Source organism: Scatophagus argus, chromosome 20 (assembly GCF_020382885.2).
Source record: "Scatophagus argus isolate fScaArg1 chromosome 20, fScaArg1.pri, whole genome shotgun sequence".
In the NCBI taxonomy this organism is placed as follows: Eukaryota; Metazoa; Chordata; class Actinopteri; family Scatophagidae; genus Scatophagus; species Scatophagus argus.
In genome coordinates, this window is record NC_058512.1 from 10,266,199 (window position 1) to 10,293,319 (window position 27,121).

Below are 27,121 nucleotides of genomic sequence, written 5' to 3' on the forward strand. Positions count from 1 at the left end.
TGTATTGTTTACTGTGACGAGAAGAAGAAGACGGGTATATATGTTATGTCTTTATTGACAGACTTTGATTGTCACTGGGCATTAGAGGAAGCATTCAGAAGTTGAAAAAATTATGATGGGTGGAATAACTTCACATACCTCATGTCGAAGCAGTACATTAAAAATTCTTGTTCCTCTTTTTCATCTAACCATCATTCTATCAAAATACACCTGACACACATTTAAATACCTGAAACAGCCACAAGATGGCTTATACTTGTGCAACCAAACAAACCTTATTGGAAGACATATTACTTTATATACCGAGCAATCCTACACACTTTAAATTTCAGTGCCAGAAAATGTCCAAAACCTATCTCAACAGCTATAAAAACATTTACAAGAAGTTGAGAGATCTATGAAGTACTGAAGAACAATACTGTACTGTTTGTTAAGTCATGCACCTACAGTAAATCCATGCTGGGAAGTTGCTCAAGAAGGAAAGTTACTGGATATAAAACATCACTATCAATCCACAGGGCTGGTGTGTAGAATATCTGCCATTAGTAAAACTGTATTGCTTGTTTTTTTTTCCCACCTAGAATTAAAGGTACAGCTATGGAGATAATGATAGTGACTTGAGAGAAATGGATAGTTTGCACCACAAGAATGTCCAACAGTCTACAGCATTCACATTTCGTGACTGATGTTTGCTTACAGGAAATACAAAGGACAGTAACCGGTAAGAGAGGAACCTACTTACAGTTATTCCAAAGTACAAGAGGAAATGGCGGAACTGGCCCTCATTCATCACGCTGTTTCTTGGAACAGAGGTCAGGAACTGCTGTGATAACGATCCAGCAGCTTCTGACTGTATTTACGAGGCTTTATCTCACGTCTAATATGACTATAGATTACAAAAGTACACTGGTAAAACAATATTCAGGGAACTTTCTAAGATCACGATCACTTCACACAGAGAACTGGTTGCCACATCAGTTCAAAAGTTCAAACTAAGCCTGGTTATGGTGTAGTGTTTAATATGTGGAGATTTATGCATCACTATATTAAAATAGATTGCACCACTCAAAATAGTTCTTACTTGGAGACTATTTGTTACTGCATATTTATACCACTGACTATTTTATGTTTCACAAAAATAAGACTATAGTTATCGCAAATTACAAAATTAAAATTATGCTAACATCAAATTAAATGACTAGCTAAATAGTTTCTGTTTGGTTAGCATATTTGGATATTTCCCACTCATTCTGAACTAGGTAAATACTACCAACTCTAAACACATGTATGCATTGGTTATGGCCACACTCATCTCCACACTTTGTGTTAGTGCTGTGCCAGTGCTTGAGGAAGGTCAGACTGAGCCCATAATCATTATGCATTGGGGGTAGAGGTGCTCTGGCTTATTTGTACTTCTTTAAACCAATCACATTTGTCTTGGATGGCGCTATGCCCACGGTGCAGCGATGGTGCCCTTGCAAAACAGTGTCACAGAAGGGGAAGAGAATAATGGCAAGCTTATTCAATAAAGCAAAGTACTAGCTGATTTGACATATAGATTGAATCCTAAAATGGAAGTCATGCTACAGGTTGTGATGCTACAGAAACTTCCTTGATTGGACAGTGCTACGGAGTTTTTAGTGATGAAAACATTCCTGATACTTCTTGAATCAAAGCTTCAGTCCTTGTTGCAATGGCCTGGTCCCACCCCTAGGCCCTTTGCTGCATGTCATCCCCTCACTCCGGTGCCTTTCTTATCTCTTTCCAGGTGTCATTATCAGAAATAAAGCACAAATGTCTAAATAAATAAATGAAATCTGTCAACATTTAAGATATTCCTAAAGCGGCAATGGTGCAAACAGATTTAATTTGAAACTAGCTAATGAGAAAATAAAGGACTCACAAACGTAGTAATGGATTTCCAAATAGCTGGTAAAGCTTGATGAATATGGGCCATTGCCAAAGATCTTGTATTTTTTGTGCTTCTGGTCAGCTCAGTAATGTGACTGAGCACTGTGTCTATCATGCAATTCAGACTTTTTGTTGTTATAGTGAACCGTCTCCACTCTGTCCTTCAAACAGAGACAATTTACTTCTCAGGAGTCCTTGTCAGTGTAAGCTCCTCTTAGCTTCATTGACTTGATGGATTGAGCCAAAAGTCCAAGCTGCGATCTGTCCAAATGCAGCCATTGTGATGGTCGTCTGCACCTGTGAAATCAATGATAAAGTGTTATTGGTTATGAGAAAAGAGTTGCCATTTCAGTCTTAAATCCCAAAAATTAAATAAATAAATAAATAAATGACTAAACCCCAGATTCAGAGAACACATTCATGTACACACAGTGGTGCGAAGCTGCAGTTGCTTAATGCTGGTTCCTACCTCCTGGTTTGTGCTCCACTGTGACCCTCAGAAAGTGTCTCCGTCCTGGTGGAAGTATCAGCTGCGCCAAACAGTTTGGCCCAGCGATGCCAAGCCTGACATGGACTCCCAGCCTGGACACAAGCTGATCCATTTGGCACCTCACTGTCTTTCTCTCCCCTCCTGTCTTCTTGCCTGCTGTCCATACTTATTTGAGACCAAGTATCTACATTATTATGGCTACAGTCCTCCCCTTCAACTACACCATCTATAAGGTTAGGCTCTGTCGGCCACCACTCTGGAATAGGAGCTAACAATGAACTCCTGCTGGCCTGCAACCCTTGGTAACCTTGCATGACACAATTGTGAGAAATGAGAGACTGTTGCTGATCCGGGATTGTCCGGTGTGAAATCGTACTTTGCTGACCACTGTGGCTACTGTCTGTCTTTTTGTCAGCTTGCAGCAATGGCCAGCTGGTCACTAAGAGGGCTGAGCATGGTGGAGGTGGGGAAAAACCCTCCTCTTCTGAACACAGCTGTCTGTTACGTAACAGTCGGGGCTCCAGGAGCAAGTTCAGGTCAAAGGGCAACACAGAGAGCGGCTGCAGCAGAAGCAGCAGCTCCTGAAACAAGGGCTGGCACTGACCCAGTGACATGGACAGAAACCCCCAAGAATGGTAGTATGTTGTCACAACATCTGTGGAGACATTACTGAGAGTGAACACACATATGTAATAATTTGTTGGTGAAGTTTTAAGAACTGTTAACAAGAGTTTAGCAAGCAGCTCTGCAACGCTGTTATTGTGCTAAATGCTAACACTGGTTCTAAAAACTCGTAAAATCACCAATCTTATTTCAGTTTCTGTGAGGAATAATAATACTGTTACTACATTTCATGACAGTCCATTTAACAGTTAATATTTAAGTGTAGACCAAAGCGGTCGACCAACTGACCACCCTGCTCAATGCTACAGTGTAGTGCAGCCAAAAACACAATAAACTGACTCACCTTTTTGACTCTGAAGGTGACTGAGCCAAAATTCTAAAGCTCTCAAGCTGAAAGAGAACAAATAGCAAAGACAAGATAAATACTCCTATGTGCATTAATTTCATTAACATTCTTTGCTATCACTTATGAGGTAGCACTGGTACTTACTTAAGCAGGCCCATGATGAACGCTCTCAGTCTCATGCAGTGGCTGCTGAGCTGTGGACACAGTCTAATTTTGGAGACCAGGCTGTGAAGGACCTTAGTGGATGGACCTGTAGTGGACGAGGACAGAGCCCAAAACGAGTTTGACAACAAAGAACCATCTATTAATGTCTGGCAAGCTGATTCAGAAGTGTATTCATGATTTCGTGTTCACTGGTTACATTTACCAATCCTAGTAGAGACTTCCACCACACTCCATGAGTGGTTGCGCCGCTGCCCAATGATGAGATCCAGTTTGTGATCCCTAAGACCGTCCTCTAAAATATTCTGGATAGCTGGACACAAATGTTCCAGGACCAGACCAGCGATTGTGGGACTGCGAGAGCTGTTACCCAGACGCATCTGTAGCAGAAGGAGAGAAATATGATACAGTGTATTACCTGCCCATTTGATTTATTTGACTCCAGTCCTTGAATGTAAGTGGTATCATTTTGGAGGTTTTCTAGTGTGACACAGCTTGGTTCTGCTAATTGATACCTTTTCTTCAGGGTCCCTGCTGCTGCCAAAATGAGCCATGATCAAATCAACTGCCCGGCTCACGGACCTCAGCAAACCTAAAGACGTGGGAAAGAGGTCAGATGAGTTGGAGATGCTTCATATATTGTTTGTCTAGATTAAAATATAGATAGATAGATTGATAGATTAATATAAACCACACATGTCCCCATATTATGTATTTTCTGTGTAAACTTATTATTGATCGCTGAAAGTCTGCTAGCGTGGTGGGATGATTGTTTTTGATTCTGGTGCAGTGATTTGCATTGTTCTGTCTATCTTGTCTGACAAAACTGACCGTCATTTCAAGAAAATTCTTTAAACAGCTGGGTTTGTATTGAAAATATGTTGAAATGATGCTACTGCACTTGCAGATATTTTTTTTTTATTTCTTAATAATAAATCAAAACGACTTCTTACAGATTTTCATCTCACTAAATAGGTCAGAAAAAACATTACCTTGCTTTCTGGGTTCACTGTCATATTGCAGGAATGCAAATGTGAATGAGAAAGATAAAACAGTCAGTTTTCTATTTTAGCTGCGATCCTCACTGACTTCCTTCCCCTGCCTTTCTTTCTTTATCTCATACTGGCTTGCCTCTGCAAATGTCATGGTAAATTCTTTATGCATGTTGATGCCGCCTGCAGTGCTGCATCACACTGACTGTTCACTGCTGCTGAAACATCTCCATCATTGATAACAGATCGCAAAAGGCTCATATTTGTATCATCAAATCAAGTGGTCCATATGATAGCACTAAAACCAAATGATTAGGTGTAATATAAATTATTAACACTGTTTCTACTGCATCATTCTTCCTCTCGTCTTCTCTTGAAGCTTGCAGTCGCACACACACATAGGCTACAGAGCAGAAGGCTTGGCCAATCCCGTGCAGGGAGAGTTAAAAATAGGTCATGTTTGAGAGGAAGCCCCTTCAGGGTATTGAAGGCACTGCTGCAGCACAGTGAGTTTTTATTTCTGCTCACAACAGCTCAGCACTGAACAGACAATCCAGTCAAGGTGGAATCCAGTCATTACTGCAACTGGGTCACATTTTGCTCCATTTCAACATATGGCATTTAACAACACGTTTATACACACAGATACAGTGTATCATTCATCAGTGTCATTCATTGGCCTCACCTCTCCTCTGAAGATGGCTGATCGACATGGACTCATAAGATGTGTCGGGTGAGAGGCAGAACTCTGTGGGCGGCCTGTCACTTAGGATCAGAGATTCACTGTGTTGATTCTGACTCGGCTTCCCATTGGGCCCAGCAGAGTCCTGGATTTGTTGTGGGTGCAGTCCAGAAACAGCAAAGGACAACAGAGAACTCAAAGAGGAGAGAGGAGCTACTGAGGAGAGGGCAGCTGTAAAACTACCATGAAAAAAGCCAGAGTCAGTTGCAGGTGCGGCCTGGTCCTGAGGGAACTTCATTTCGGGTTGTAAGCTTGTGGGAGGAGACAGGGACACCTGCAGGTTTGGGTGAAGGGTGTCAGTGGTTAGGGGTAAAGTGGGTGGTGTATGAGAAAACACTGAATGGTAGGAAGTGTGGGTCTGGGGCTGAATGAGACTTTTGGGCTCAGTGTTGGCATGGCTCTGCTCAGGGGTGATTTTAATAAGATCCTGGTACATGGGGATTTTAGCAAGGCTGGACGGGTTTGGGGCTGACATCAGATTTAAAAAAGTTTTAGTCCCGGTTTTGCTTGAGTATGGGCTAGTTTTATCTTGCTCCTGAACCAGTGTGGGCTTTGGGCTGGTGTCAGTTGTATCCAGGCTTCTTTTTGATGTACATGGACTAGGGTGTTCTTGGCTTCTGCTGGACTGACTCCATGTGTGTCTGCGGCTGAAGCACTCTGGACTTGGCGTGCAGGTGGAGCAGGTATCAGAGCTTGAAGGAGCTTCCAGGAAGACGGGGTAATGGCTGCCCATTGGTGATAGCTGAAGATTAGAGAAGCATCGACTCCTTTTGCCCTTGAACTTGAAGCCTGGTTGGGAGCTACTGGACATGTTGCTCTTCTGATTCATGTACTGCTCCAGAAGGCAGCCCAAGTGCTGGGCCTGAGGTTTGTCTGCAGGGACTAGCACGAAGGGCTGGATGGGCAGCGAGGTCGGTCTCTGGGCCTTACTGTAGCGAACCACCGCATTTTCCAGTGAACATGCTCCTGTGATTTAGGTAGCAGAAAAAAAAATAATTGAACCAGATAATTCACTCAACACTTTGGTATTGTATCACTGCATATTTTGGTCTCTCACTTCTAAAATTGAGTCACAAAGAAAAAAAAAAATCATTGCCTCACCCTTCTCAGTAGCATCAGAATCACAGTGCTCCTGGTCCACAATCACAGATGGCTGTGTGGATGTATTGCTTGTGCCTTGGCATTTACTGCTATGTGGGCTACACCGGCTGGGGCAGAGTGAACAGGGCGTGTGGGAGAAGTTTTGGCTGCTGTCTGTATGTTTCTGCCTGCAGAGAGCTTTGTCAGTGGAGGTGGTGGCAACTTGGTAATCACAGATCTGAAACAGAGAGTCAAACTTGCCGCTGCACTGTGCAGAGGAGAACCTTTTTTCCTTTTGGTGATCCTCTTTCTCCTGATGGGAACACAAAGTTAGAACTACTTAGGTTAATATAATCAAATCGCAAACATTTTTACACAAGGTGTTGGTACCACTCAGCAGCAGGTAACTGTTTTTTATCAAGGTTTTATACAACAATCTATCAAATCTGTAGAAAATGTTTATAAGCTTCAAGTAAATGGTGCTCTGCGGTCCACTCTCTAATTAATTAAGAACTATCAAAAAGACAAATTACTAAGAGAAGCGCTGCTTTATTACAGCATTACCTTCTTGACTTCTTGATGTCCTTCTTTCTTTTGATCAACAAAGAGGTGCTCAGAGGAAGGGAAGGGGCTGCTCCTGCACTGACCCTCAGGGCAGCTGGTGTGGCTGGACCAGGCCGGGCTGGGCGACTGGGAGGACAGGTCACAGGTCACAAGCTTGTAGTACTTCTGGTTAGTCCCTATGGCCAATGTGGCCTGGCTTTGGAGACAAGCAGTCAGGTCTGATACCTCCAGTGAGGAGAGACCTGGGGGTAGTGGCTCAAGGGAGTAAAGATTGCAGTTAGAGTCGAGGCCCTGAGGAGACCAGCAGGATGCAGAGGGCGTCACGTCATCTGCCTGTTTTGGGGGAGAGTAAACTGTCATGTCATGATGTTGAAGGTCCTCAGCTGGAGTCTTGGGAACAGGTTGGAGGTTGAGGAACACAGATCCCTCAGATGACTGAGAGGGTCGGACTGCAGGACTGCTGAGGTCATGAGGCGTGGCAGGGTTGTTGCTCCTGTTATAGATAGTGCAGAAGTTAACCAAGACACCATCAGAACTGTTACAGGAAGAGTCGCTGGCATAGTCTGTGTGGCTGTTGGAGAACAGCTCTGAGGAACATTTGTGTTGGCTGTGGAGGCAGCAACACATGTTATCCCTCCGTCTGTCTGAGTTTTGCTCTTCATAAGCCATGATGCCAGATCTGCTTACATGAAAGCACTGGCATTCGGTTTGCAGAGAGTCCAGCTGGATAGGCTGGTTGGAGAGCCACTCTTGATCACTCTCAGCTCCCAACATGGTCCCTTCATTGCCCCATTCCCTGTCCATGTCCCCATGCAACGTTGTATAATTTCTGACACCATAACTTGGAGGCCAATTGGAATTTCCATGCAGCACAAAAGATGAGTCTTCATGGTATCTGTGTAGATTCCCCCCATCACTGTCTTCATCTTCCTCATCCTCATCCAGCTCTGTGTTGGGAAGGAATGAGTTGTGTGACCGCAGACTGTTTCTGACTTCAGAGCTTTCCGTCTTAACACGGGAACTCGTCTCCTCTGGTGACGAGGTGGAGTCATACCTCCCGCTGCTGTCGCTGCCCCCCTCCTCCTCCACTCGGTCCTCATTGAGACTACTGTAGCTGCTGGAAAAATGTCTTCGGCCACCAGTGAAGTCATGCTCTCGGTTCAGTGAGTCTTGTTCTGGGAGAGACACAGCTCGGGTCAGGCCCACTGAGCAGAGCCGACTGGGCCTCTTGCCTGGGCCGCACAGGGCCTGAACAGGAAGCTGCCAAGTGGGAAGCTGAACCACAGGGAAGTGACACGCTATCAGGGTGTCCCCTGAGAGACTGGATGCTCCTATCATACTGCTGGATCATAGAACACTGTCTCCATGTTCCTAAAATTAAATCCTGAAAGGAGAGAACAGAATAGAACAGAATGACTTCTAAACGTGATGGATCTGCTTTGAATGTGATATCAGCAGTGCAGAAACATTTTCACAAATATGCCAGGCGATTCATATACAGGTGGACGTGGATTATATCTGTGAATACACAAAATATATAATACAATCACGTACTGCCACTGCTATTGTATATTTATTCTGAACACAGTTTGTTGTCAAGGGTGATAAAATACACTGAACTTACTAAATGAGTGATAATCAAATTTAAGTAAGCCACGAGTATTATGGCTCCTTGACACAATTCTTGAGATCTCTTAGACAATATGAACAATCAAAATCCCTCAATTTTCTATACCGCTTATCTGTTAGGGTCACAGTGGGGCTGGAGCCTATCCCAGCTGACAACAGGTGAGAGGCAGGGTTCACCTTGGACTGGTCGCCAGTCAATCGCAGGGCTGACACACAAAGACATACAATCACACACACTTACAAACTCACACCGAGGGACGATGTAGAGTAGCCAATCAACCTAATGTGCATGTTTTTGGGATTGTGGGAGGAAGCACCCAGAGGAAACCCACAAGGGCACAGGGAGGACATGCAGACTCCGCACAGACTCAGACTCAAACCTGGAACCCTCTCAGTGGGAGGCGACCGTGCTAACCATACACCATTTTGCCACCTTAAAGTGCAAATCTGTTCATGTAAGTAAGTTGAACAGAGAAGTATTTGACTCTGTAAGGCATCATGGGAAGTCTTAGCACAGGTAAGCATTTGAGTGAAAATGTTTTCCATTTTGCACAGTTAGACCAAGGAGACATGTTTTAATGCTGCATGTGGATGTAATCTGGATGCAGTGTATCTTTGTTTTTGGTGTCTGCATATGAAGTATTTATGTTGATCTCCCAGTGGATTCTGCTTCTTGTTTTTTCTCAGTTTTCTGTCCTCGATGGCCTTTCTAGCTGTATTGCTGTGACAGGCTTAAAGCCTCAGAGACCTAATTACAGGTTTTCGATAAAAAAAAAAGAAAACACGTCATGGGGTAAAAGCATCCCAACTGAATAGAAAAAGATAAAAACATAAAGCACAACTGCAGGCGACTGCTGGCAGTCTGCTCCCTCACTTTGTACCGCTGGTCCTCCATTCAAAGTCCTTCTCTGCTGTCTGCTTCTGGCCCTCAGCACAGCCTACCCTCCATAATTCAGCCACCCATTAACAAACTCCTCCTCTCTCTGCCTGGGCCAACCGCTGTCTCTCACAGTTACTCAGCTGCTCTGTAACTAGGGCAGCTGCACTGCAGAGATGCTCCGCTGGCACTGCTAGGAGTAAATACATTTTCACACCACTTTACTTAATTCAATTCCACAATATTCATACACATTACTAGTGATTTAGCTTGAATCAACATGGTAATTATAAAGATCATGAAATATAACTAAGAGGACTGTTGTGAAGTAAAGTGAGTAAAAGAAACTATAAAACATCTGTAGATTCTGCAGGCAAATTGTTTAAACACTGAAGAGTCAACCACAGAGATGAATAACCCGAAATGAATAAAAATCAAGTTACTCTGAATAACAAAGTTGATAGAATCACACATCATCACTGACATCTGCCTTCAGCAGCGTTAAATAGTCTTGGTGTTATGTTTTGAATTTAAACGAGACTGAAAATCATGTTCAGAAAATTCAGTATTTCAGAAGCGACATCCAGGTTTGGGCTCCATGTAATGTGTCTAGCAGCCATCAGTGCATAGATGTCAGATTGTTGTGCTGTTGTCTGGGCGTAATGCAATGTAAACAACCTGAACAACATCTGTGGCAGATGACCATGAAGAGGTAATCCTCTTCACCATCACATCGTCATGATAAACAACAGCCTTACCATGGCAACAAATGAGAATTCCTGTTCTGTGGGACTAATGAAGGCCTATAGGCCTATTTTAAATAACAACACATCACACCAAAATATGCTCATATCACACCATCCCTGACACAAAAACAGAACCGAGAGCTAAAAGAGAATTTTATGCTGTAGCCACATCACACTTATTCTAGTTTTTCATCCATACTGAGCACAGATGCAGCTAAATGTGCCATTAGAGGCTGGCAGAGCACTCTCCTATTCTTATTTGTTAAGACTGAGAGAATTAAGATTCCACGACTATTGAACAAGCTGCTTAAAGACAGGACATCATCATCTGTTAGGTTCTGATGTTTGGATGTGATCACTGGTTTGGAAGGTATAAACACATGCATGGGGGGGGGGGGGGGGGGGGGGGTGATTATCGTCAAGTGCAACAATGTCACTCCGTCTTGGTACATCTGATCAATGTAAACATGGACATGGCTTGGTTTGAGGTACTTCACACGCTTTGTTGGAGTCCATATTTAACAACAAAACAAAAAAACCTGAGCATTTTAAAGAGTTATAGTTCAGTTGTACAACACCAAAACCAGGTTTTACCACAGTCGGTGTATTTCTAGCATAGTATATAAATGTGATTTGCCATTAAGCTGCGTAAAAAAAAGATGGGCGTTTGCTAATTGCATAACTCCACAGCAAAGTATCCTTTTTATTGCTGTAGCTGAGGAGGCAAAGCATGAAGGAAGTTAATCATATGATTGGTGTGTTCTCCTTGAGCAAGACGCTGAATCCCGCACTGCTCTGCAGTGAATGTATAGGTGTGAGGAAAAAAGGAGAAGGAGACGTGATCTGTGCAAAATAATCGCACACAACATAATAGAATCAATTAAAGCAATATGTTTCATAACATAATAGTGTAATGCAAGGGATAACATAATACTTGATCCCATTGTATCGTGTCCCTTCTTATTGTTCAGTAGCAAAGGAAAGTAGGCTAATGTGACTGCAAAGACACGACTGTAGTCAACCCAACTTGCAGCACAGCCAAGCAGCCCCGTCGTCTGGGTACTGGAGCACACTGAGATGGTTTTGATTACGGTAACTGAGATATTTCACTGGAAATGTCTGTCAGGTCAAGTCAGCCATTTCACATGAGTGATGGGTCTGTGGTGGTTGAGTGAGAGCAAAGAGTCTAAGGTGCCCCTGTTGTTGTCATGCTTGGGAACAGAGGTTGATGATGCTTGATATCATTACATGTTGGTCCACGTTCATGTGAGCAAAAGTTTGCATAAGAACTCAATAACAAAATTAGATACGAATTTCATGTAAGAATGTAAAAGACACCCAAGAAAGAACGGGCAGGTCATAAATGGAAACCGTGGCTGAAGAGGGACAACAGTCAGACAACAGACGACACACATGCCAAAAGAGCCACCCATGACTGAAGTATTATCTCTCTTTCACGCACACACATACACTATCACGCGCACTGACAGACACAAACCTCAGAGAAAGTGAGACAAGGCATAAGCATCAGGATACAAATGAATGACTGACTGCAAAACAAAGTAGCTGAAGTCGGTTTAAAGACAAACGCTCGTGCATTTCACGCGTCTTTCAGCAGCGTGTCCTCCTGACGCGCCTTCACATTAACACCTACTTGAAAACAATCGTCAGTCAGCCGGTGATGTCCATCCTCGTCTTCCAGCTAAGTCTGACTACGATACATGGTTAGGTCCAAAATCATGCAACCAAAAACAACTCTTGCGAGTGACCGACGTACCTGTGCCGTCTAAGGTTTGCATTAGGAAGCTGGTGTTTTCATCTCTTCTACCCGATATCTGCGATTAAAATCAATGTGGAAGAGTGGAGTTAAGACTACATGATGGGGTAACACGACAGCGAAGGTCCGGACACTCACGGAGGTCCTCACGCCGCCTCTTCAGCACCGCTCAGCCTGGCAGAGATGTGACGGCGCTGTGGCTTTGACCAATGAGAGGAGAGAAGCGCCCGCCGCTCAAACAGGAAAAGAGGTTATTATTAAAGCCTTAAAATGATAAAAATAAACGAGTAGGCGTTTAACTTAAGACCACAGTTACACAGCGTTATGTGTGTCTTATCAGTCAGACACTGAATCATAATTTTGACATAGGGACTATTGAGGAAAAGACATATTTATTACAATTAATTATGCCGAATGAATACATTTTTTTTTCATTTCTAACTTTTTATCTCTTCATAATTTATAGTTAGTTTTTAAACTAAGCATAAGTGTAACTATTCAAATAATAATAATATAATAATTATCAATAATAACCCCCCCCCCCCCCCACCCTCAGTGCGATTTTTTTTAAGGACATAAACAACGGAGACATTAAATACCTGAACAATGGAGACAATTACACAGTAGGGCTACTGTAAACTTAATAACTGCGTACTTTTATACTGTTGGTGGCCTAGTTTAATGGAATTTAATTTCATTATTTATACAATACTACAATTTGTGGGTCAATGTCGAAAGTGCTGGTGGCTTATTCATCTCCGTGAACCTGGCTCAGGTCGCCCTCCAGTGGTCAAAAACCAGCAGTGCAGCGTGCAGTTATGCACAATCATTTTCGAGGTCTGCTGCTCACAACAAATCTCAGTGACCTCAGTAACCAGCAGACACGGTCTCCTTCCTCACAGCAGCTAAGTACAAGACCATTGAAGTCATGAAAGAAAGAATTGAGAGCAGCTTTAATATTTGTTCCCTCCAAACCAAACTAAACTATATATATATTTAAAAAATTCCTCACTTTTCCCAGCTCTACTATCCATTTATAGACCTCTGACACAATAACTGTGTCAATTTTGTAGCTGAGGAGGCAAAGCATTTGTACTTTGTTGTCCTTCCTGTGAGCTTTTGATGGGTCAAAAGCAATAAAGAATTTATATTTCTTCAAAACACGTGAAAACCAGAGAAACACAGTTTGGACAACTGGACAAAATGACTTGACCTCAGATGAATGAATACAGAAATATTTCAATGTTCTTGAAAAATAAATGAATCCAAGACTTTTTCCTGTTTTTTTTCCTCTTTTTTTTTACCAACCAAAGTCAAAGTTTTTATAGCTACCATATTTTAATTTGTTCTGAACTTGTTGACAAACAAAATTTGAACAATACAACCTCTTGAAAAAATGAATTTAGAATATTTACATAGTTTACAAAATGTACAAATAAATATGTAATAATAACATGAACCAATAAACTCAGAGCACTTCACAAACTTTGCACCAATAGTTATATTTTCTTATCAAAACATTTTCAGATGCAAATGCTTTAGACAAATTAAATCCTAAAAATCAGCAATGCTCTGGATAGAGCAGCTTGACTGTTCATGTGAATGCAGTGTTTATGGCTTTGTTTTGCTGCAGTGCAGTGCCAGATTAGATTACATTAAGTGAATGCACAGAGTCTGACAAAGTGCCAGCAGGTATTCAGTTCAAGTCAGAAAATCAGACCAGTAAATTTGGTACATGCTTCATTTTGAGACAGATGCTTTGGTCCATAAGGCAGGTGTTTGTTTTGCAGGCAGCCACATTGATGAAGTTATTTCTGTGCATCTCTTCTTTAAGTTGAGTTATAGAAGGAACAGATATTTTTCCTGTGGAGATAAGGAGCAACTTTATTGCAGTGTCATTAATTTGTGACTTTGTCCATTCCATGTGAAATACACGTGGACAAGTCTTCACACACTAATACAGAACAAAGATATTATTACATACAGTCTGTGAAAACTATGAAAAAGAATATTATGAATATGTAATGTCTAATAGTCATTTTGAGGAAGATACTGTACCTGGTTTGACATTAGGGCAAAATTTTTAAGAAATCTAAATATTAAAAGTAGGAAATAAAATTTATTCATGTAGCTTTTTCATTTACTCTCTCCTGACTATTGTCTGGGAGTGCAAGTCGTATGAGTTCCCTACATGTGCCCGTTATCTGATGACTGAGAAGCTCTGCTGTACCTGCAGTATTTCGTGCCACACTCTAAGTGATCCCTGCAGCCAGCGCCCACAGGCTTCATGCTGTTCCAACGCCACAGAAGTGACCGTTTGGTACGGTGCACCAAACCATCCCAACTTTCAAACAAAGGCATTGAATTGACCTGCAAAGGAAAATATAAGATCCTTTAAGAACTGTGATGAGGCTCATGATATATGGTGATAAAAGTGAAATTTCATCAAAAGCAGAAATATTTACTATTTACATAATTTCTTCTGTTTACAGAGATTAAGCAAACTCTCAGGATGTCAACAGGAAATGCAGGGTTATAAACTTACCTGAATGACGCAAATCAGAGACAACAAAACAGAGGCCAAAAGGATTTTTTCCTGAAGTGTCCTCATGATGGTTGCAGATCGCAAGGGCAAGAGAGAGGCTGTTCTGTCGCTGGGCTGATATGTTGCCCCATGACGCTTGTATTAAAGGGCTTATTTGGGTTGGGGAGGAGTTCCACTTTGACAGATCTGAAGGATTTATTTTCCTATTTATGACATTATTGACTGAGACTGAGGTTTGGCAGAGAACCTCATCTCAAGTCAAAGCCTATAAGGCTTACTTACATAGTTGTACATTATCAGCTTTATGACAGCTGAAGTCAAAGTTTATTGGCGGGGAGGTAAAGTACACTTTAACCAAGCAATTAAGGACAATTCCACGTCGGAGGTATCTAACTGACACCTTAGCATGGTTCATGGACTGTAAAAATGTGTCCATCCACTCATTTACTTTCAATTATTCCAATTCAGATCCAACACCAACAGTTTCATGTTGACACCATCATATGACAGCTGCAGACTGTTCCCCATAACGACTGAATGCTAAGAATGGTTGAGAATTTAAAAAGAATGTGACTTAACTATTAGAGGTGCAAAAATGACTGCTGATTTTCCCTGGGATCACCCATTTGTTGATCAAGCCTGAGCTTCTCACTGGCCAACAGCGCAAAACTGTGGTTATATTACTGTGAGCTGTAGAGGAGCATTATTAAAGGAGTAGTCTGACACTCTGGGAAAAACTCACTTTCTTACTGAGAGTTTAAAGAGAAGATTGGTAGCACTCTAACATGTATGTAAAAATGGAAGCTGTGGCTAGCAGGTGGTTTAACTTAGCATAAAGACTGGAAGCAGGAGAAAACCTTGTTCTCAACAAAGTGAAAAAAAAATCTGTCTAACTGTGTGCCTGAAGCTGACTAATTAACATATGTGCACAAACAATCATTTGTCATTTTATGTGGAGTAATGCTGGCTGGGCCACTGAATTCCCAGAGTTTCCACAGGTTTCATGGCAACCTTATCACACCTGGGCAAGAAGTAGTTCCAGCACAAATCTCCACATAAAATAACTTGTCATTTTTTACAGATATTAAGGATTAACTGTGGATTATTTCACCTTTAGACAGAGTCAGGCTTGACATGTGCCTGTTTCCAGTCTTTATGGTAAACTACACTGATCATCTCCATCGCTGTAGCTTCTTATTAGCGTAAGTAACAGACGCTGGAGTGACGCTGATCTTTTCATCTTACTCTCAAAGTATAGAGCTCATCAGCACTCTGTAGCCCACTCCTCATCTCTGCTTGAAGCGACATTAGCCATAACACTCCTCCAACACATGACCTAACGGTTGACAGTGTTGCAAGTGTTGACATGGAAGAAAAATAATAATAAAAAAAGATGTATTTGTTCTGCTACATTGATTTTAATCCTGTTTTTATTTTCAAACGTTTCTATTGTGAGACCAATGATCAGATTGTCAAGCTAAATTGTTCTAAAATGCAACTCAGCTTACAAAGTGTTAAAATAAATTATTTACATATATAGTCCATCAGGTGTATAGGTATATAGTCCATCAAAAATACTACGCTGTACTACTTTTACTGAGTCATGCTTTGAAATCAACAGGGGTGTGTACTGAGTGCAGGCGTAATTAGAAAAGTTTCAACACAGACTTACAACATCTGCTAATAATAAATTTGTCACATGTATCTAACGGTATAACCGTCAAAGGTGATTCATGCTGTGCTGCTGACCTCTATACAAAAAGGAAAAAGCCACGCAGCTTAATGCGTGATGAGAAAATAAAAACACCCCTTCAGAGACGAAGCAAATTTATTGAAGTTGTAGTAAAAGACAGGATATAGTGCAACTTGAGAGATAGATGACCTACTGACGTATGTAAATGTGTGAAGTGATTACATATATATTGTACTATGTAAGAGTGGTACTGTAAACAACCTTATGTTTTATATATAAACAGATACAACAACATTAACACACGACAACCTGTCAGTGATGTGTGAAACAGTGGTTACTTAAACCGCAAAAAACGACACATTATATTGACACACTGTGTAGTATGGGACAGAACATCAGTTACATTTCGAAAACAGGTATTTAAGTCAGCCTTCAAAGCTTTAAATAAAGCCACGATAATCTGATAAAATGCTGTTTAGAAGTGCAGAGTCTTTTAATTAATGTTTAATATTTGTTCTTTTTTACCTGTAGTGTCACTAGCATGAAGTTGTTCCTACATAATGGATTTCCATTGTGTATGAACAACACAAGTGGTTTCAGAAGGTTTATTAAAGGTTCAGAGCTCCTGTCTATCAAACCGACTGAAAAAAAAAAAAAAGAAAAAGAAAAAAAAATCAAGTGTGATAAACAACCAACCCCTTATTTATCAAAATGACTTCAGACCTGAATACAGAAAGATACAGTTAGACACCGTGCCAGCAGCCGTCCTGTACACCCTGACTTGTTTCTTTATTTTGCTTATGTTTTAGCACAACTCAAAAATGTGAAATGTTAATCTTACTAAACTGTGAAGGATGAAAAATTCATCTTGCATTAAACCAGCTGTATAGACATTATTCTTACTGATGCCTCAATGACTTCTCCAGACCATATGGAAAGGGCACTAACACAGTTCCTTCATTTAACACTTGAGCTGATCATTTTATGAATACACACACACATACAAAAAGCAGCAATTTCACACAACAATGTGGGTTATGATAAAAACTATTTTTCTTTTTAACTTAAATTCCTGGAAGCTCGAATAATTCAGAGTCAACTCTCCAGAGAATTCAAATTACATTTGGCAGGAGCTCAGTTCAGATTAGTTTGATCCAAAATCCCATATTCATCAGTAACAAAAAAAACAAAAAAAAGATGTAATTTAAAGACACACAACATAACAGACAACACTAAAAAGAGGACTCGCTCGTCTTGAATGTGTTCCATGAAACCACCACATTAAATTTTTTTAAAAAATAGATTAACAGGAGAAATTCGGGTTATTAATTTGAAGCGTAACTTGGAGGTTAATGGGGAAAACTGCAAACTGGTTGAACCTTTGAAATTGTTGATCCTCCTCCTTTCACATCCTGTTTGGTGCTATGATGAGAGCAGAGGCTGTCGCTCAGCAGCAGTGCTCTGAAAGATGAAACCAGACACCAAAACAATCCTTAAAGTTAGTGCTGCACATCAACATTTAACATATTAATTGTGTCATAATACATATTTAACATTAAGATAAGGCCTTATTAATTAGCCACAAGTCCAGTCAGAATTAAGTCGAAAGTCGAGTTGAAATGGCAAATATTTTCCCGCCCAGTTTTCTCAAATGTGAACATTCTGTGCTGAGTTTTATATTATTTGAAAAAGAATATCTTTTGGGATTTTGGTCTGTTAGATGAAACAAGGCAAAGTCACAGAGATTTTCACCATTGTTTATGACATTTCATGAACTAAATAACTGATTGATGGACGAAAAACATAATCAACAGATGAGCAGAAAGCAAATGAAAGTAATTGTTTATTTTGCAACTCTCATGACCACCTGCGGTCAACGTCTCACCTCAGGGATCTTCTGTCGACACATCAGGAACATGAAGATTCCTCCCAGAATGATGCCCAGACCAACCAGTATGAACGGAATGTTCACCACAACATTCTGCTTAGCAACAATCGCCCGCAGCTTCAGGGCGGACTCGTCGTCGATTAGGACGCTCTGAGAAGACGGCAAAGTGTAAAGTTTAGCGTGACATAAAACCACTGATCAGAGAAAACACTGCAGGAGGTGGATTAGATTAGATTAGAGTAAACATCGAATCTATTTTGCCATTTCATGTCTGTAATTTATCTGAAAGCAAAGAAGCTGTAAGAATCTGAACATTACAAGCAATTGAAGACTTACTTTTTGAATACTTGACATTACTGTAACTTCCACTGAATCTATAGTGGTGAAACACTATATTACATTTGAAAACCATTTGTTTTAATGTGGGTGGTCTGATTTCCCCCATTTGAAATTCCAAGAAGTTTCCAAATTTCCAAAACTTCATATCTAGTAGTTTCTTTTTTAGTGTTCAGAAATTCAGATTATTTAAATTCAATTTGAATTTGTTGAATGCATACAAAGTTCAAGATGACGATGAAAAATTCAAAGTGGAACGTCAGGGAAACCAAAGATCATTCAGATCGCATCATTACTCCGTCTTATCAGGTTGCGTTCTGTCAGTCACATATGCCAAGAAGTTCAGATGACTTTGTACACATCGGTCTGTAAACCTGAAAAATCTAAGAGGGGATTTCCACTTATTCAAATACCTTCACATACTTGATGGTTTTTAGAATAACATATTTTAATACTATGAATTCAACTGTACCAAAATGTTAGTACTCCGTAGTCCAGTTTCTTCAGTTGCTTATAAAATTTAAACAATTTTAATTTTTTTTTTTTTTTTTTGCATCCAGTGTTTTGGCTCTACTTGAAAACAGTCAGCTGTCAAAAATGTTTTACTGCCCCATCTGGGTCTCCTAAGAAAGAACAGAAAGTGATTCCAGGCTAATTTTAAGAAGGTTTCTAATTCTAAAAAACCATAAAGAAGTACGATATGTATGGCAAAATGACTGAGACTAATTTAAAGTATACAGACAGAGAGTGACACAAGTAGTCCACATAAAAAACAAACTGCTCTCTGTGTTATGATAGCAATACATAAACTTAAATGCAGGCCAACTAGTGCAATGTTTGAATAGTGAAATTCAGAAATTAGATATTTTAAAAATTATGTGTCATTTCAAAATCATGATAAAGGTGTCTGTGATATTAGGAACTGTGATATAAAACACATAATAAATAATTAGTGTGACCGACAGATGGATGATTAAAGTGCAAACACTTTGGCCTTTGAATGTGGCCTAAATTTGGATTGGGTTCAGATTACTGATGAGGGTAATGATCTGCATGCCAACCTGTATGTAATATAAGACTAAATGACAAAACACTATACTGTATGTGTGTGTGAGTGTGTGTTTCTTGTACCTCATTGAGATAAACCACAGGAAAGACCAGCGTTCTCACATTTCCTGTCGGACTGAGAGAAAAATACAATTTTTCACAATGTTTCACCTCCTATCATAACCATGGATTTCATTAACCTTAATAGCACCAGCAATCACTAGTGAGTAAATGAATAAATGGCAAAAAGAAATTCAGCTTGTCTATAGTTTGACAACATGTACACTTGAAGTCAACATGACATTACTGTTTGTTCCTTGAGATACCAGGTAGATGCATAACAAGTGAGCCACGACTGTCCAAAAGTCCATTCATAATGATGATGGTGGCATAATTGCTTTACAGTCATCTTATGGGCAACTCTTTTCAGACAGAGGTACTCAGACAGATATTACAGCTTTGTTAAAGCCAACGTGGTGAGCATTGGGTTTATGACAAATAGGTGCAGCGTATCAACCACAGAGGCAGATGAAAGCAACGAGCCGATTACCTAAAGGTGGGAATCTTCTCGACATAGACGTTGACCTGGAGCCGCTTTGCTGCTTGCAGGATGATTCCTGTTAGCTGCAAAACATAATTAGATGCTCTTAGTGAACAAATAGATAAAGACAAACAGTGTTGACCTGTGCAGAGAACGATACTCACGCCCGTCACTCCTTGTTTATGAACATTTATGCCTCATTACAGCATATTCAGCACCAATACTACATGTTGTCAAAGGCGCCATGCATTATGATCAATGGTCTTCATGGTGCAAACACTTCTCAAAAAATGCACTTCATGAGTCTGGTTGAAATAAATGATCTGAGAGCTTACTCGCCAGAATACACATACTGTATACACAATAGTAAAACTTTGAAACAGACCTGCACCTGCATACATCTTTACTGTAGACTGTCTACGTGAAAATCACAGCCAAGATGCTGCCAATGAAGGCGCTGCCAAGCAAGTATTTATGGCAACAGTTGAAGGACTTTGATCACTCTAAATGATGTCGGGTGATGGCATAGTGAAAGTTACGGTATAGGAAGGAGGATAAACAGATTAAACAGTAGTTGTTTACTGGTTTCAAACCACCACACTACATATTGGTGCCAATGAGGTGTACGTGACTAAATATGAAGGGAAAGTTCACAGTTGCAAGCTGGGTTAGGCAAATGGACAAATTATCCACAATTTTATTTTGTTCATTGGGGACAAAGCTTCAATTTTCTCAATCTAAACTGTAATACACAGCAGGAAGGAAAAAAAAAAAGAGTTAAATTGAGTCTCCATGCAAAGGTAATGCATCAATCTGAAGAAAGGCTCAAACAGAATGTACTGACTCAGTAATCAATGTGCTAAATGTTTAAGTTATCGTCATCTGTTTGCATTCTTGCAGCAGTCATATGTGTATGTATATATATTTATATATATATATATATATATATATATATATATATATATATATGTATATATATACACACACACTATCAAATTTCTAACATTATCACAGCTAGTTTATACCTTCTTCCTCTTTAAATAGCATCCTCACTTCCATGTCTTCACCAGATTCAAATTGCAATCATTTTTCATGTAACGGTGAACAGAAACACAAAGGGATCTTGAAGTATTTTTCAATCTGCTTCCCCTTATCGAGGATTTGACCGAGGCTCAGACAAGTTATTACAGTATTACACATGATAAGAGTTGTTAAAGCTTATCTTTGGTGACAGCTCCGTTCCATGCACCTCTGCTATAAATTTAACCACGGTTTAAAAAAAGGAAAAAAAAACAGCTCTGCCTCATAGGTAACCGCTGGCAACAGACACAAAGCTGAGGCAGATCACCATCTAGTGGCAAATGTGAATGTCACTGTCAACGAAAGTTCTCATATTGGCTTTCTACATTGCAACAGAAGACATCATGAAGGTATACAGTGAAGACAGGTTCACAACACTGTACACAAATGACATCTTTTAAATCACGTGCAGCTCAAAAATGTCTTTCACTTACTGTTACTTCACTTGAAATGACAAATACTTGCACATTCATAGATTGTGGAGTTTTAGCTCCTACCGGATTGATATCAATCGTAGTCTGGTGCTGCTCCTTCACAGGCCACATGCCAAATACATCCTCAACAAATTTCTCATCTGCCTGGTAGAAGTGCGGTGAGGACATGATGATGGGAGCTCCTAAACAAAAAGAGAGATAGAATAAGAAGATCAAAGCCTGCACTTCACTTCCACTCTGGGGAACATTTGCAAAACGCTAAAAAGGATCTTCTGTTGTCCCCATGGAGACCAGCTTTCCTTAATGCACTTCCCACCTTGTTTGCATGCACTGACGTTCAGCACACCAGAGCCCAGGCAATTTCCAGCTGGGACACAGAAGCCTGCGTTGGCTGGGTTCACGGTCAGATTGGCAAACACTTTGCTGGGTGGACTGAAGCGATATGCAGGAATCCCCTTCACGGTCACATCCTCTTCATACAGAGCATACAGAGACCTTGGAAACAGAGCCAGATGCTGGTTAATCTTTCCAGGCACAAATAACTTCTGCAGCAAAAGATGGAATTTTGTACATGAGGTCTCTGGTAAGCTGATTTACAGAAAACCTGCACAGCACAAACAGATTTTACCAAAAGTGTTTAAAAGCTTGTGCTGGTCTTTGACATCTTACTGCCTCATAAACCTTAGCAGCAGTTAGTTGACCTGAACATGCTGCCCTCTTACTTATGATGTATGAAGATTCAAAGAGAGCTTATATTAGTTATTTTAAGGCGCACTAAATAGGTAGTAAGCTAACAGTGACCTAAATCAAGAGGTCAACACTGACTAGTCATGCAAGCAACCAGACTAAACCCTAATCTAATATCCAGACATGAATAAAGCTAAGGGAAAGGCTTAGGCAGACATAATTAGGGTTTGCATTCTGAAAACTGAAAGAATGCAAACCCTTTGCAAATCATTTTACAAGCCAATGCAAGCCAGGCACTTAAGACCAGAGTAAAAATGACTCAGCAAAAGGGGAAGCAGAAAACCCTGATGGAAATCAATTTCATAATACCTAAAGTCGAAGATGCTTTATACTCAGCTTTGCTCAAAAGGCAAACAAACAAAAAATAATTATCATTGCAGTGTGAAAATACTTAACAATTCAAGCTATACTGAACTATATTCAAAACCTGACATTTTTGGAGGAAATATAAAACAAAACCCATATAAACTTAAAAGGGACTTTTCCTTTTGCAGCTACTGTGGTGTATTTAATGTTTCAACAGGACTTCATTCAAAAAACAGAGAATAAGGAAACCAAAGTGAATTTATGGAGTAAAATGTGAAGGAATGACAGAAATGTATGATTTGGTGTATGCCCAAATACATTTATGGACATATTTAAGTCTTCCAGCAGCAACAGTCTACTCACCTGCACAGGTCAGAGGAGAACATGTAGAGCATCTCATCCTTAGTGAGAACTGGATGGAATGACGCTCCATTGGTTCCATTGATCATATTGCACTCATCAGACGACCACCAATTTAGCGAGCTGCATGCATACACACACAAACACAAAAAAATTATTTATGTATCTGTTTTTTTTTTTTTATCAGTTTGTCATTTATATTATTAGACATCCAGGAGTCTGAAATACACAAACAAATGTTTCATATTGTTTCCTTGTCTTGGATGGATAGTCAATTTGTTGTGTAAAAAAAGCATATCAGAGAATGTTTGTGTGTCAGGAAAGGCTCGTCTAAAGCTGCTTTTGCTGAACAGCAAAAGTTCTTGGTGTGTTTTGTAGGAGTAGTTTTGTGCTAAGCTTAGCTAACCACCAGCTCCTGACTGCAGTTTTCATGTTCAACTGACAGATTTGAGGGTGGTATCGACCTTCTCATCCAAATCTCTGCAAGACAGCAAATATGTGTACTTTCCACAAACTTCTAACTACTCCTTAAAGTGTTAGTTAGCTAGCAAATCAAGTTTGGAACTTGAGCCTGAAACAATTAGGTTAAAAACAAACAACAACAAACAAAGATCTCCAAGGGCTAAAAAACAGGATTAACATTAGTGTGGCATTCTGACATGAACAGGTGTGACGAAAGACATATGGACAGTGTCATATCAACTGGAAAAAACAAACTTCGATCATATTCCTGTCTGGTGCTGATGTAATCACTTGTTAGCCAACTCGCATCCATTCAAACTGCATGTAATAAGTGATCCTCACTAAATCAGATTTATAGAGCAAGTGATAATTCTTATTCAGTCACTGTTATGTTTTGCAGTAGGTGACTCGAGACAATTACCTTGCACCGTTCCATGTATCCACTCTAGCAAAGTCTTTGTAGTTTTGCTGGCCAGTGAAGAACACATATTCACCATCATTAGAAGCGTTACTCTGTGAAAAACAATAGGAACATTTTCAAGAAACGCAAAAAAAAGTTGCTTTCATGAATAAACACACACTAGTCATTACAACGTGTACAATAATGAATTCATACGCCTCAATGACACCTTATAGAAGAGTCCAAAAACATCATCCAGGTCATGTTTAAAAAGTTTGAGGGCTTTGAGCAGGCCGTCTTCATATCCCCACAGCAGCTCTCCCACTGTGCGGGTCGTAAACAGGCCGTCATCTTTGCCCCTCATGTAGGAGGAGATCAAATTGGCTGCGAGAGGATTATTCTTAAACATCTCCATCACCGTCTAGCAGGAGAGAAAACGGGAGGAATCTTTTTAAAGACTTCTTGTTGTATAAAGAATTAGTTAAATAAACACAACTAAGTGACAGAATGAACCATTTAACAGGTAAAATAAAATGAAAATATCTATGCTGGAGAGTACAGAATGTACTTATTAGATAAAAACAGAAATTACATATACTAAACTGTACAATTAAACTATTGCATTTCTGTGTCAAGTACAGTTTGATCATAATGACCTTGATCATAATACATGGCATCTTAAAGGATGATATGCTAATGATCTTTAATCTCTTATCTTAAAAATATTTCAAAATACAAAAAAAACGAAACACAGCATCACTGTTTGCATGTTGCTGTATAATAACAACGAATACATCCGATACTGCAATAAAAATAACTAAATAAATTCTAAAATGACAATACAATACACTACAATAATGTATTGTAAGTGTATTGTGGATTTCTGTAGCTCACCATTGCAGGGATGTTGACTGTCCTGATGAGGTCACTCTCTGGACCTCGGGACATGTTACGCTGGAATATGTAGGTCTTAGTATTGACAGCTGTTACTTTAGTGCCATTATCCAGGAAGTCCACTTGCTCCATAGGCCGGTACTCTCTGTGTAGACAAAAACACTCGAGTCATGGTTGAAGTAAGCTAACTGTCTGAGAGTTCAACAAGGCACCAAATATGTTTTAAAATATAAAAAAAATAATAAATTTGCTCAGGGTGATCTTATCCATCTTTCAAAAAGCAGAATCAATCTCCTGTAGCCATCCATCCATCCATCCATTTTCTATACCGCTTATCCGTCAGGGTCGCAGGGGAGCTGGAGCCTATCCCAGCTGACTACGGGCGAGAGGCGGGGTGCATCCTGGACTGGTCGCCAGTCAGGGCCAACACACAAAGACAAACACTCTCACACTCACAACTAGAAGGGCCCAGACCAAATAATATATAAAGTAGGGTGATGATATCTTCTCCCACCGTGTGCATGCACATGTACCTCATACTCATGCTAGAAAAACAAAACAAAACACAACTTTGCAGTTCTTGAGCAATGGTGACAGCTGCGGTGATGCACGTATTGACAATCTTGGGGAATGGAATACTCAGTAAAATGCTGTTTGTCAGAAAAGAAAGAAGGAAAAACATAAATATAATGCAATTCTTATTTCTCAGCGAGACAAACTGGCAGCTGCACAAAACCAATGTGTCTGTCAGTCCTGAGAGTGGAGAAGTGAAGAAGCTGCCTCAGGCTGTCCCGAGACAAGATGGCACTGATAAGTTGTTGCTTTTTTCTCCTCTGTGAGCTGTCACTCTTATGCTTAATTTAGTTATAGCATAAACTTATTGTTTCAGCTTCACTGCTTATATCAGCTTGGAGGTCTTCCCAACGAGATGCACGGTCATCCCTAATCAATGTGGTAAACTTTTTTCAACATAATTATTTAAATTTGACACCTTCAGGGAATGACCATCGCTCCTTCAAGTCAAGAATATAATTGATAAACTCAAAAACAATTTATTGAAAATTTGTTTTTAAGAAATAACCAATGAAAACATTTTGTTTTAAAGTGTTTATGAAATTGCTTGTGCATATTGTGCCTTCATGGCTTAGCTGCGTATCTTTTACTCCTTTCTTTCCTTTTTTGTTAATCTCATAGTCTTTATGGCACCTTCCGCCCTCACCTGAAAAAAGTTGTATGCAAGTGGCTTCTTCAGTTTATTTTCGTTTATGATGTTCATGTATGATGTTCAGGGGTTTGTTTTCTGTGTGACTGTTTTTGACGGTGAGTTCTGCACTTCTGTTTTATAGAATGAATGAAAACAGAAATGAGAGTGAAATCTTTCTCCTCTTCCTCTCTCACCTGTATGTATATGGTCCGATCTGCACCACAGCAGGCCTATCCCCAGCCAGAACCTCCATGGGATTGGTCAAATTAAAGAAGTAAAACTGCATGTAAACAGGAGGTGGTGGATTTTCCCAGTCCTTAAATGCTTCTGTGCCATTCTTTAAAACGACTTCCTATGTGGGACAAAGGACAGTGGGTCATTAATCCTGCACAGCTAAGAAGATAAATGTGTGACTTCACAATTGTGTTGCTGAGTTAGCTGTTTTCGCATCATATGACAGTAACACGTTTCCTGCATGTGCTGAAATCACCGCTTGCATTGGCTGTCATGATACGGCGTTTATTTCACAATGAAGCAGGCCGGTGGAGAGAGGATATCGCAAAGCGGAAGTGGATGGGATGAACTAAAAATAAATATCCAAGTGATCTGAATATGTAATACAAGGTGAAGAGTTTGCGATAATCATGCTAATAGTGATATACTAATTTAAAACTGACTGACCCCCTCTATACAGTTAAAAACATGCTAGAAGAGCTTAATAACAGCCTATGGCGGTCCTCTCGGCGGCTGTCACAACATGTCTATAATTGGGAGTCGTTTCAAATTACAATCCTAAATGAGTCATCATTAAAATCATGAACTTCATAAAGCAGCTATAAGAGCTAAAGATGTCCAGCAAACATCCTAAAAATGAAACTCAGTGGCTGAATAGAATACGACAGATTGTCTCTAAGCTAGCTAACATGAGCTGTCACTAATATGCCTTAACAATATTTATTTGGCAATTATCTGAGGTTAACGCCTATTATAAAACGTTAGCATGAAAGAGATTCCTACCTCCTTTACCATCGACTGTACAAAATGTGGAAACACGTTAGACAAGACCAGAGCAATACCCAAAATCAGGATTAGTATAGAAAAAACTCCGGTGCTATAAATGCAACACGATTTCAGAGGCATGGTGAAACAGCAGATTGGACAGCAGTAGCTTTCACTGACATTAGCTTCTGTGTGTGTGTGTGTGTGTGTGTGTGTGTTTGTTTTGATGGTCCAGGAACTTGCTC

The 27,121-nt window shown here is 40.1% G+C and overlaps 3 protein-coding genes across 3 annotated transcripts; all 3 read right to left on the bottom strand.

Annotated features, from left to right (window-relative positions):
• Positions 1 to 23: 23 nt before the first annotated feature.
• Positions 24 to 12,120, bottom strand: LOC124051976 (AP-4 complex accessory subunit RUSC2). The gene is made up of 10 exons (XM_046375807.1): positions 11,941 to 12,120; positions 6,912 to 8,295; positions 6,369 to 6,660; positions 5,211 to 6,233; positions 4,049 to 4,125; positions 3,739 to 3,913; positions 3,516 to 3,621; positions 3,369 to 3,415; positions 2,381 to 3,056; positions 24 to 2,208 (listed from the first exon to the last, which is right to left on the bottom strand). The coding sequence occupies exons 2-10, from the start codon at positions 8,247 to 8,249 to the stop codon at positions 2,097 to 2,099; spliced, it is 3,846 nt and encodes a 1,281-aa protein (XP_046231763.1). The 5' UTR covers positions 8,250 to 8,295; positions 11,941 to 12,120; the 3' UTR covers positions 24 to 2,096.
• Positions 12,121 to 13,296: 1,176 nt separating this feature from the next.
• Positions 13,297 to 14,768, bottom strand: LOC124051905 (liver-expressed antimicrobial peptide 2). The gene is made up of 3 exons (XM_046375686.1): positions 14,486 to 14,768; positions 14,171 to 14,310; positions 13,297 to 13,803 (listed from the first exon to the last, which is right to left on the bottom strand). Exons 1-3 carry the CDS (start codon positions 14,549 to 14,551, stop codon positions 13,770 to 13,772), a joined length of 240 nt encoding a protein of 79 aa, XP_046231642.1. The 5' UTR covers positions 14,552 to 14,768; the 3' UTR covers positions 13,297 to 13,769.
• A 1,527-nt stretch (positions 14,769 to 16,295) lies between these two features.
• Positions 16,296 to 27,121, bottom strand: scarb2c (scavenger receptor class B, member 2c). Its single transcript, XM_046375725.1, has 12 exons — positions 26,895 to 27,121; positions 26,072 to 26,229; positions 24,674 to 24,818; positions 24,009 to 24,200; positions 23,801 to 23,892; positions 22,921 to 23,040; positions 21,821 to 21,999; positions 21,568 to 21,686; positions 20,000 to 20,073; positions 19,534 to 19,585; positions 18,064 to 18,216; positions 16,296 to 17,639 (listed from the first exon to the last, which is right to left on the bottom strand). The coding sequence occupies exons 1-12, from the start codon at positions 27,015 to 27,017 to the stop codon at positions 17,601 to 17,603; spliced, it is 1,446 nt and encodes a 481-aa protein (XP_046231681.1). The 5' UTR covers positions 27,018 to 27,121; the 3' UTR covers positions 16,296 to 17,600.

Coding starts and splice junctions, on each gene's coding strand:
- LOC124051905 (XM_046375686.1), bottom strand. CDS start 14,551: ATGAGGACACTTCAGGAAAAAATCCTTTTGGCCTCTGTTTTGTTGTCT. Junction 14,311..14,485: donor CTCTGATTTGCGTCATTCAG/GTAAGTTTATAA, acceptor TTTCCTTTGCAG/GTCAATTCAATGCCTTTGTT. Junction 13,804..14,170: donor TGTGGCACGAAATACTGCAG/GTACAGCAGAGC, acceptor TTATCTCCACAG/GAAAAATATCTGTTCCTTCT.
- scarb2c (XM_046375725.1), bottom strand. CDS start 27,017: ATGCCTCTGAAATCGTGTTGCATTTATAGCACCGGAGTTTTTTCTATA. Junction 22,000..22,920: donor TTCTCCTCTGACCTGTGCAG/GTGAGTAGACTG, acceptor TCTGTTTCCAAG/GTCTCTGTATGCTCTGTATG. Junction 18,217..19,533: donor CTGTGGTTTATCTCAATGAG/GTACAAGAAACA, acceptor CCGTCTTCTCAG/AGCGTCCTAATCGACGACGA.
- LOC124051976 (XM_046375807.1), bottom strand. CDS start 8,249: ATGATAGGAGCATCCAGTCTCTCAGGGGACACCCTGATAGCGTGTCAC. Junction 3,914..4,048: donor GCAGGGACCCTGAAGAAAAG/GTATCAATTAGC, acceptor CTTCTGCTACAG/ATGCGTCTGGGTAACAGCTC. Junction 2,209..2,380: donor AGTGGAGCACAAACCAGGAG/GTAGGAACCAGC, acceptor TTGATTTCACAG/GTGCAGACGACCATCACAAT.